Raw genomic sequence first — 10,064 nt, 5'->3', positions numbered from 1 at the left:
TTGTGTATAAATCACACTTTTTGTTGTTGTTGTTTTTAGATGGAGTCTCGCTCTGTTGCCAGGCTGGAGTGCAGTGGCGTGATCTCGGCTCACTGCAACCTCCGCCTCCTGGGTTCAAGCAATTCTCCTGCCTCAGCCTCCCAAGTAGTTGGGACTACAGGCGTGCGCCACCACACCCAGCTAATTTTTGTATTTTTAGTAGAGACCAGGTTTCACCATGTTAGCCAGGCTGGTCTTGAACTCTTGACCTCAGGTGCTCCACCCTCCTCGGCCTCCCAAAGTGCTGAGATTACAGGCGTGAGCCACTGTGCCTGGCCTATTATTTTATTAAATACTTTCTTACCCTTTTCTCTCTCTTTGCCTTCTGGGACCCCAGTAATTTGAAAATTTGGTTGTTTTATGGTATCATATGCCATGAAGGCTTTTATCATTCTTTTAAAATTCTTTTTTATTTTTGTCTTCCTGGGTTATTTCAAAAGATATGGCTTCAAGTTCTGAAATTCTTTTTTCTACTTGATTTAGTCTGTTGTTGAAGCTTTCAAATATATTTTGTATTTCATTCAATGAAGTCTTCATTATAAGAATTTGTTTGGTTCTTTTTTATGTCTATCTCTTTGGTAAATTTCTCATTCATATCCTGAATTGTTTTTCTGATTTGTTTGTATTATTTTTCTGAGTTCTTTTGTATCTCACTGAGCTTCTTTAATATCATTATTTTGAATTCTTTACCCAGGTATATTCTCTGTATGATTTATTTGGCTGTAAGCAACATCAGTAGAGTTATTTCCTCCGTGGCTTAAGGTGCAGTTGTTGGTGGAGGCTGTGAAGCTTTTCTGGGATAGGGGATGTCAGGTGGGCCGGTTTTCGGGCCCAGTGGTGGCAGTGGTGAGCCTGTCCTTGAGCCCCAGGGTGGTGTACGCTGGCACAGGTTTAGCAGGTTTAGGTAGGCCAATTCCCAGGCTTCCAGGTGGCTTTCTTGGGTGCTGGCATTGCCAGCCATAGGCCAGGTAGGTGCGTAGTTCCTGGGGCCACTGGGCAGCAAGGGTGGCATGGGCAATGGCAGTAATATTGGCAGGACAATCTAGCTCCCAATCAGCTTGTGCTAGTGTTGGTGATGGCTGCGACGGGCTGAGCAGGCCAGTCTCCAGGCCTGTAAGTGGCACATGCAAGTAGATGCCACCTGAGGTGGTAGTGGCCAGCTAGGTGTGTTCAGCCTCAGGCCCCTGGGACTATTCTCATCTCCTGGAAATGCTTGTGCATCAGTTTAAAATCACCTCTTTGCTGTGATCTAGGGAGCCTAGTGAATGTCAAATCCCTTCAGTTCCCAGAGATAGGTAATTTAGGATGCCGTGGAAGCTGCAAAAATTTGGGTGCTCACTGCATGGAAAAACTCCTTCCAGGGAGAGTCTGTAGACTTACCACTAGAGCAAGCAAGGGCAAAAGGCTTGGACAGTGTCTGAACTCCCATTCAGGCTCCCAAGGATCCAGCATTTGTCTGCCCTGTTGACTTCCAGATACAGGCTGGTTAAAAGCATGACTATCAAGCAGCAGCTGGAAGAGTGTGCTGGCAAATCCTTTTTGAGGAGTAACTGGGAGCTGTGCATTTTGACCCCTTCTCTGCACTGCTCCGGTTGGGGGAGTGTGGTGGAGGAAGGCTAGCCCTGAAGTGCTTGTGTGCCTGCTTAAAACCACCTTTTTCTTCTGTGAGCTAGGGAGACTCACATATGCCTAATCCCTTCCATTTCCAGAGCTAGGGGATTTAGGATGCAGTCCCTTGAGTGCAGGTATAAAAGTTGGGGCGCTCAATGTGTGGACAAACTTCTTCCAGGAGGAATTGATAGACCTGGATTTATTGCTGGGCTGAGCTGGGGTGAAGCCTTGGGTGGCACCTAGCTTCTGTTCAGGCTCTTGTAAGTCTGTAGTTTACCTACCTAGTCAACTCCCTGATGCAGGCTCGTTAGGAACTTAACCATCAACAGTTAGGGTGCTATATGTGTGGTTCACTGCTTCTCTCCTGGGGGAGAAGCTGGGAACTGGGGATTCCTTCCTGATTGTATGGCTCAGTGCCCAGGGTGGGTTTAGTGTTTCTGAGTGCTTCAGCTTTTGCTGCCTGTTTGATAAGACATTTTTTTATTGTCTTTTCTTCCTTTTCTTTTCTTTTTTTTTTTGAGATGGCGTCTTACTGTGTCGCCCAGGCTGGAGTGCAGTGGCGCAATCTTGGCTCACGCAACCTCCGCCTCCCGGGTTCAAGCAATTCTCTTGCCTCAGCCTCCCAAGCAGCTGGGACTACAGGTGCCCACCACCACACCCAGCTAATTTTTTGTATTTTTAGTAGAGACAGCGTTTCACCATGTTAGCCGGGATGGTCTTGATCTCCTGACCTCGTGATCCACCCACCTTGGCCTCCCAAAGTGCTGGAATTACAGGCGTGAGCCACCGCGACTGGCCTGCTAAGACATTTTCTTAGTTGCCTGGTGTGTAGGAGTCTCTCCACTCACTTCTGACTTTCTTCCAGAGAGAACTGATCTAGGCACAGATGTTTATTCAGTGCATCAGTCAGGAACCTCCTATGTCACTGTGTTCCTGGCGTCACTTCTCTGAATACAATCTTTAATGCTGAAATTTGGGTGAGGAGGCACTCAAATGGAGTTCAGAAAATGCAGGCAATGATGAAAGGTAGGGGAGTTCCTTTATTGTTTTTTCTACAGAAAAAGATAAATTCCCAGCCCCGGATCTACTTAGACTGGGGTCAAACCATTAAAGATGTGTGGAAATATGTCTCAGTGGGTCAGATCCAGACCTCCCCTAGAAGTGATGTGTAAGAAGTTACACTGAAGATTGGAGCTGGTCATACTCAAGGCATACTGGAAAAAGATATTGATTTAGGCTGCTGGTGTCATCTTCCCCTGGCAAGTCATAGATCTTTACAAATTCATCTATTTCAAAGAGAGTGGAGGCCCAAGGAGGATTTGAAGCCCCCAGACATATCTGTTCAATGTCATATGACTGAGAATCCCAGGATGAAACCCTCGCAGAGGCGCTGGCTCCTCCAGGATTCTTGATACCAGAAGGCTCACGTAGATCATGGTCATTTGCATCAGAGATTCCAGGACTTACTGGACGAATGTTTGCAGTAGTTATGGCTGAGGGAGTCTCCTCCTTCTTCACTGAAATTGTCTGGTTTGCTGGTCCTAGTGATGGCTGTGTCTGCATTTGCTGCCGCTGCTGCCTCTTCCATTTGGCACGCTGGTTCTTGAACCAGATCTAAGGAGGGAGGAGGGGGGAGGTTAATCATGGAGGTTGAGTATAAAGGGGCATCCTCATGTTCCTCAGGAATTCGGTTTTTTGGTGTGAGAGAGAGTCTCACATTTATTGGAACAAGGGAAGCCCTTTCTACCCTCTGCTGTCCTGGGTTTCAAGGGAAAAGTGGGTGTAGGATTGTACTAGCAATGGGTGGAATATGACCTAGATCGTGATGTATTAAATAGAAGGGTGTTTTTATTAGTGGTGTATTTTTTTTTTTTTGAGACAAGGTACCACTCTGTCACCCAGCCTGGAGTGCAGTGCTGCAATCATAGCTCACTGCAGCCTTGAACTCCTGGGCTTAGGCAATCCTCCTATCTCAGTCTCCCAAGTAGCTGGGACTACAGCCATGTGCCTCCATGTCTGGTTAATTTTTAATTTTTGTTTGTAAAGACATGGTCTTGCTATGTTGCCCAGGCTGGTCTTAAACTGGGCTCAAGCGATCCTCCTGCCTCCACCTCCCAAAGTGCTGGGATTACAAGTGTGAGCCACCATTCCTGGTGCCCAGAGAAAGTATTTTAAAGTCAGAGTATGGGGTGAGAGTTTAGCTTGGGTCATCTTTAGGGTTCATCCAGGTGTTCTCCCATGAATACTTTGTGGGAACTTAGTGACAGGCATCTGGATGACTGTGATGGTCCTGATTAAGCAGAACCCATCCTGAATACACAAGAACAGACCCAAATGGGAGTATCTGAGATCCAGCCTCAAAGAGTCCTGTGTAGCATGGTGGGTCTGGAGTTGGAAAGGTCTGAGTTCAAATTCCAGCTCTTGTGTTTATAATGCTTGGAAGACAGCTCTTCTATGTGAGCTTTAGTGTTCCTCAATAAAGTGGGTGCTCATGACAATAAAAATATAAAGTGCTTAACATCTGTCCTTACACACAGCAATTGCCAATAAATAGGAACTGTTATAACAATGATCAAAAGTGTGTGTGAAGCTCTGGGTTAGGCGTGCTACCTACAGACACACTTGGGAACAGACCTTTACTACGGATAGATCAAGTTGTAGCTTTGAAGCCAGTTTCCCCATTGTAGCCAAACTTGGGTGCATGGTCTTTTCAAGCAATTCTCTCAATGCTGTGAGTTGTTTGGAGAGAAATCTTGTGCGTGGCCGACGATAACGCTTTGGCCCTTCTGCAGAGGGAACAGATAAAAGGCTTTCATTAAAAAAATTCAGAAGCAAATGAGGAGAGTACTACATCAAGGGAACACCTGTGGGACAAAAGAATCTGAACAACAGCCTTGAGCCCTAGACCGTCCCTCTGACAGAGCCTACACAAATGAGAAGGAACCAGAAAACCAAATCTGGTAATATGACAACACAAGGTTCTTTAACATCCCCAAAAAATCACATTAGTTCATCAGCAATGGATCCAAACCAAGAAGAAATCCGTGATATACCTGAAAAAGAATTCTGAAGGTCAGTTATTAAGCTAATCAAGGAGGCACCAGAGAAAAGTGAAGCCCAATTTAAGGAAATTAAAAAAAAAGATACAAGAAATGAGGGGAGTTTTTACTATGGTTTAGAATATAAATAAGACCTCATCATCTAGTAAAACCTGACTCTCATGGTCATCTATTTTATAGGAAAGTTTCTATTTTCAGGATGCTCTTATTCCTCATGCAAATACATGGAAAAAAAGAAGCCAACATGCTGCCCAATTATCGCACAGTGAAGACAAGTGATCAGGCACATGGGTTTCTCTTAGTGTCTCAGCATTTGTTTAGACACAAGGGGAGAACAAAAATTTACAGGACATTGAAGAAAAATTCTCAAACAGGAAGGGGACAGCAAGAAAGGGAGAGAGGGAGAGACAGAGATAAAGAGAGAGAAAAGAAAGGGAAGGTGGAAGAGAAAAAGAAAGAAGAGGAGGAAGAGGAGGAAAGCAGCAAATAACCACATTTTTTCTTAAGAAAAGAAATAAGGCTGGGCGCGGTGGCTCATGCCTGTAATACTAGCACTTTGGGAGGCCAGGGAGGGTGAATCACTTGAGATCAGGAGTTCAAAACCAGCCTGGCCAACATGGTGAAACCCCATCTCTACTAAAAATATAAAACAACTAGAAAAAAATTACAAAAAAAAAGAAAATCTATAAATGTTAAAATTAATATGCTCGGATAAAAGATATTGCACTCATACATCAAGAAAGTCTTGAAAAGAAAGGAAAACCTGATAAGACAAATGTTCTTTGAAATCAGTAGCTAAAAAGAAACCCTTAGGCAATAATAGAAGAGTTGGAAGACAAAGCTATTCCAGGAAGTAGAAAAAATATACAAAAGTGGACAAAAAGAGTGAAAAGGTCAGAAAAAAATAAGATCTCTGCTCAGGGATGTCCAGCACTAGCAATATTTATGTGACTAAAAATATCTCTGACTAAAAAATGTTTCAGAGAGTATCATGAAAATATTTATTTAAAAAAATTCAAGATTTGAGAGATGAGGCACAGGGGTTTCCAGAATGAAGACATTCCACGATGAGCACAATAAATGAACAAAAGGATCGTTGTTGCAAAAATATCAGAATACCAGGAATATATAGAAATTTCCAGAAGCTTCTAAAGGGAAGTAGAATTTCCATCAAAGGAATGGTAATTAGAATTCTACTGGTCTTTAGAAAAGCAACACTGCACATTGATAAGTTATAGGAGGTAAAATCGAGGAAGGATGTGGCTTTGAGTTTAAAATCATCTACCAAGCTGAGAGGTCAATATGTAAAATCGACTAATTAGTATTTTTGTAAGTTTAGTATTAAACAATAGGAAAATGTATTAGAAGAGCCAGGTACAAGTTTTGATAAGTGAGCTTGTTGATGCATAATTTTTCTATTAGAATCAAATCATTTTAAGAAGTTAAAATAAAATGTAACAAAAATTACTTTTATGTCCCCAGCCAAGAAATACACTTTTTTTGTTTTTGAGACAGAGTCTTGCTCTGTTGCCCAAGCTGGAGTACAGCGGTGCAATCTCAGATTGCTGCAACCTCTGCCTCCCAGGTTCAAGCAATTCTTGTGTCTCAGCCTCCCAAGTAGCTGGAACCACAGGCACATGCCACCATGCCTGGCTAATTTTTGTATTTTTAGTAGTGACAGGGTTTTGCCATGTTGTCCAGGCTGGTCTTGAACTCCTGGCCTCAAGAGATCCGCCTGCCTTGGCATCTGAAAGTGTTGGAATTACAGGCGTGAGCCACCATGCCCAGCCAGTAATATACTTCTAAACTACGTTTTACAAGTGCAATTATAAAAGGAAAATGTTGATAAATATCACAATGACAACTTTTAGAATATTTGTACAACGGTACTCATAAGTAAATTGAAAAACACAAGCCAGGCTGGGAGAATATATTTGCAACACATATAAGAGATAAATTATTAGTGTCTAGAAGACAACAAAAATATTCTACTAAGCCTCAAGAAAAAAAACATACTAAAAACTGGGAAATTATATAAATATAAAAATTAGCATAGGGGAAAAACAGAATGGCCTTTAAAATAGAGTGAACAGATTCAATCACACGGGTTAGTAAAGAAATGGGAATTAAAGATCACATACTATTTTATACCCATCAATGGACTGACATTTAAAAAGTATGAAAGTTACCAGGCATTAAAAAGGATGTGAGTTCAAGACGACCTTAGGCAACAGAGTGAGATCCTGTCTCTACAAAAAATTTAAAAATTAGCGGGACATGGTGGCACACACTTATAAGTCCCAGCTACTCCTGAGGGTGAGGTGGGAGGATCACTAGGGCCTAGGAGCTCGAGGCCAGCCTGGGCAACATACCAAGACCCCATCTCTTTAAAAAAGAGATGTGGAGAAACAAACTCGTAAGTTACTAGAATCCCTTGCAAATTGTTTTTCAAACAATCCTTGTTGGTATAACCTGGTGGTTTCTAAATTTACCCAGTGGTTTCTAAGAAGCCACCACAAGGTCCCACACCTCTCACTTGATTTGTCTGCAACCCAATCACTGAAACCCCAGCCTCTTGCCTTCGCCCAACTTACCAAACATGGTGTCCTCTAGAAATGAGTGGGTTCGATCAGCTGTGTGCTGCAGAGCTCCTGAGCTGAGTCTATGTGACTGCTGGGCTAAAAGACCCGCTTATTTAAGCAGAATTTTAATGTAATCATGTCCCCACCCTGTCCTACCCTAATACCACGCCCTCCAATAATCCATTCAATATCTGTTTATTTAGAACCTATTATATGCCTGATGCTGTGTAGGGCACTGGGAATAAAACTATGTTTAAAAAAAAAAAAAAAAGACTGATCCTTGACTCCAGAGAGTGGAAGAAAACAAAGGAAAGTGGAGCGAACTGAAAATGGATAAAATGTTCAAAAATGTCACTTGGGATCAATGAGTAAATAAACAAGGCGCTGAGAGAAAAATAAGTTGGTAAGATGATTCAAACTTGGAAGGTGAAGGAGGTGCCCTGTGCGTGGACGGCTTCCAGTGAGACCCGGAGTGCAGCAGGAGGCATCCTGCTAGGAGTTTGGGATGATGGGAGGTTAAGCCCTTCACCCGCCCATCTCGGTTCAACCTCTTCCAGTTGAGACAGCAATGGATGACGGTGAAGAACTTGGCAGAGCCTAAACCACAGGGGATCTTGTATCTTCTCTTGAGTATGGATTTGGGGGCAGCTGGGGAGCCCATAACGAGTTTTCAGCAAGGAAACTTAAAATATAAATTGCATTTTAAAAAATCATGCTTCTTTCTTTCCTCTGAGCATCCCTCTCTCTGTCCTTCTGTTACTCATTTACTCCACCTTTCAGGCACCTTATTAACTCATTTATTTATTCCTCCCCCTAACGTTCTTCTCCATGATGGGTCTTATTTGTGGGGTGAGTGTAATTTGGTGGGTGAGACAGATCTAGTCTCTATCCATGAGATATGGCCTCCCCACACTCAATGTGGACCCAAGCTTTCTGAAGCAGAGATGGGACTCTGGTCTTGGCCCATCTTATACTACCTCTCAACTCTGTCCTCTCCCGCAACCTCCACACCCCCACCAGGTTGGTTTGGAGAAGTCTTGGACTAGCGAGAGAACTCTGTCTCTGGGAACATTGCAGGTAGCCTGAAGGCCAAATGATTGAAGGACCCATCTGTATCTTTTTACGTTTTGTTTCAGGGTCTCACTCTGTTGCCCAGACTAGAGTGCAGTGGTGCCATCATAGCTCACTGCAGCCTTCAACTCCTGGGCTCAAGAGATCGTCCAGCCTTGGCCTGCCAAAGTGCTAGTGAGCCATTGCACCTGGCCCCATCTATGTCTTTTACAGGAATAAAATTCAGGAACACTTCTAACACAGTCAAGGGTAGAAACTCCCAAATCCTATCGGAAAGGATAAAGTGGGCCTCAAATTTTCCGTTTAAATTTTAGAATCAGTCCCTGGAGTTGCCCTATGACACTAATGAGGATGGAAAGAGAGTGATATATTCAAAGGGTATGACCTCCCCAATAGCAGGGAATTTTGCAGAACTTAACGTTAAAACACCCCTGACACTTCTTCATTTGTTTGCTTAATTATTTGAATGCCTGCTCTGCTAAGATTTGTTCCAGTGACTAGGAAATCGGGATTTACAAAAATAGAACTCACTGCCGCCTTCCCAAGTGCTGGCATTCTAAGGAGGGAAGCAGGAAATAAAAAAGGAAACAAGACAATACGCAGTTCTGATTATGATACTACTGGTGTTATGAATGCCACCAACAGCACTGATTCAGAGGATGTGCAGTAGTTTTAAGGTAAGGTAAGATGTCTCTGAGGAAGTATCATTTTCACTGAAGGAGAGGGAAGAGTGTTCTAAGCAAAGGGAACATCAAGTGCAAAGGCCCAGAGACAGGAAAAATCTTTTCATGTCTGAGGTGCAGATAAGAGGCCACTGTAGTTGAGGTGTGTTGTGGGAGAGGAATATCGGGAAAAGCTCAAACTGGAACGGCCAACCAAGGTCAGGGCAAGGTGAAGAAGTTTGAATTTTATTCCAAGTGAAGGACAAAGCCATTCAAGGGGCCTTGGGAGACACAGAACACTCAGTTCACTTTTCTTTCCCTTTTTTCTTTCTTTTTTTGAGATGGGGTCTCGCTCTATCACCCAGGCAGTGGTGTGATCTCAGCTCAGTGCAACCTCCGCCTCCCAGGCTCAAGGGATCCTCCCGCCTCAGCCTCCCAAGCAGCTGGGACTACAGGAATGAGCAACTGCACCCAGCCTCAGCTCACTTTTCTTACCACAAGCTACTTGAGAAATGAAAGAAAAAAATAGCCTCACCTTGAGAAAGTTGCTTGAGATTCCAGGTGCCCACCTGACAGGCAGGTTCCACGGAGGCATGAGGCTGAAAATCGTTTGCAGTTACAGTTTCTCTTTTTGTTGCATTTGTTTTGAGCACACCCTCCCCTTACTTTCAGAGGCCTCATTCCCTACTTTCTCATCAAAGGCTTCTCTGATCCCCCCAGGCCAGGTCAGAACTTCTGTGTGGTGCTGCAGCACTCCCTGAACTTCACCATACCTCGCTATGTTTATTTGCGTGGGTTTTCTGGGAATGTTGGTCTCCATGAGGGAGGATGTGGGTCTTTCCCTGTGATCCTCAGAGCCCTGCACAGGACCTGGCCCATGGTAGTTGCTCATTATAGGAGTTTAGGAGACATGAATAAAATATTGGACTCTCCCTGGGGGAAAGCGGCTGTAGCTGACCTTGCTACTGTGAGATTTCAAATGTAAATAAAATGTTTGCCTATTTTGGCATGCACTGAGCTATTAGGAACATGTTTCTACA

At 43.6% G+C, this 10,064-nt stretch overlaps 1 protein-coding gene across 2 annotated transcripts; it reads right to left on the bottom strand.

Moving 5' to 3' along the window:
- Positions 1-2,670: 2,670 nt before the first annotated feature.
- LEUTX (leucine twenty homeobox) lies at positions 2,671-9,781 on the bottom strand. Of its 2 annotated transcripts, none has more exons than XM_063800400.1 (3): positions 9,560-9,781; positions 4,285-4,436; positions 2,671-3,264 (listed from the first exon to the last, which is right to left on the bottom strand). In XM_063800400.1, exons 2-3 carry the CDS (start codon positions 4,351-4,353, stop codon positions 2,827-2,829), a joined length of 507 nt encoding a protein of 168 aa, XP_063656470.1. In that variant the 5' UTR covers positions 4,354-4,436; positions 9,560-9,781; the 3' UTR covers positions 2,671-2,826. The 2 variants fall into 2 exon arrangements, with proteins under 2 accessions (XP_063656470.1, XP_054530050.1); XM_054674075.1 differs by lacking the exon at positions 9,560-9,781 and adding an exon at positions 7,304-7,377.
- Between the last annotated feature and the right edge of the window lie 283 nt (positions 9,782-10,064).

This window comes from Pan troglodytes, chromosome 20 (assembly GCF_028858775.2).
Source record: "Pan troglodytes isolate AG18354 chromosome 20, NHGRI_mPanTro3-v2.0_pri, whole genome shotgun sequence".
NCBI classification, from domain to species: domain Eukaryota; kingdom Metazoa; phylum Chordata; class Mammalia; order Primates; family Hominidae; genus Pan; species Pan troglodytes.
The sequence above is the reverse complement of the archived record's forward strand: the minus strand, read 5'-3'. Positions and strand labels throughout refer to the sequence as shown.

What these genes read in the sequence shown, in the direction of transcription:
- LEUTX (XM_054674075.1), bottom strand. An exon ending in TTGATCTATCCGTAGTAAAG is followed by an intron (nt 3,265 to 4,284) that starts GTCTGTTCCCAA and finishes CTCCCTCCTTAG; the next exon opens with ATCTGGTTCAAGAACCAGCG.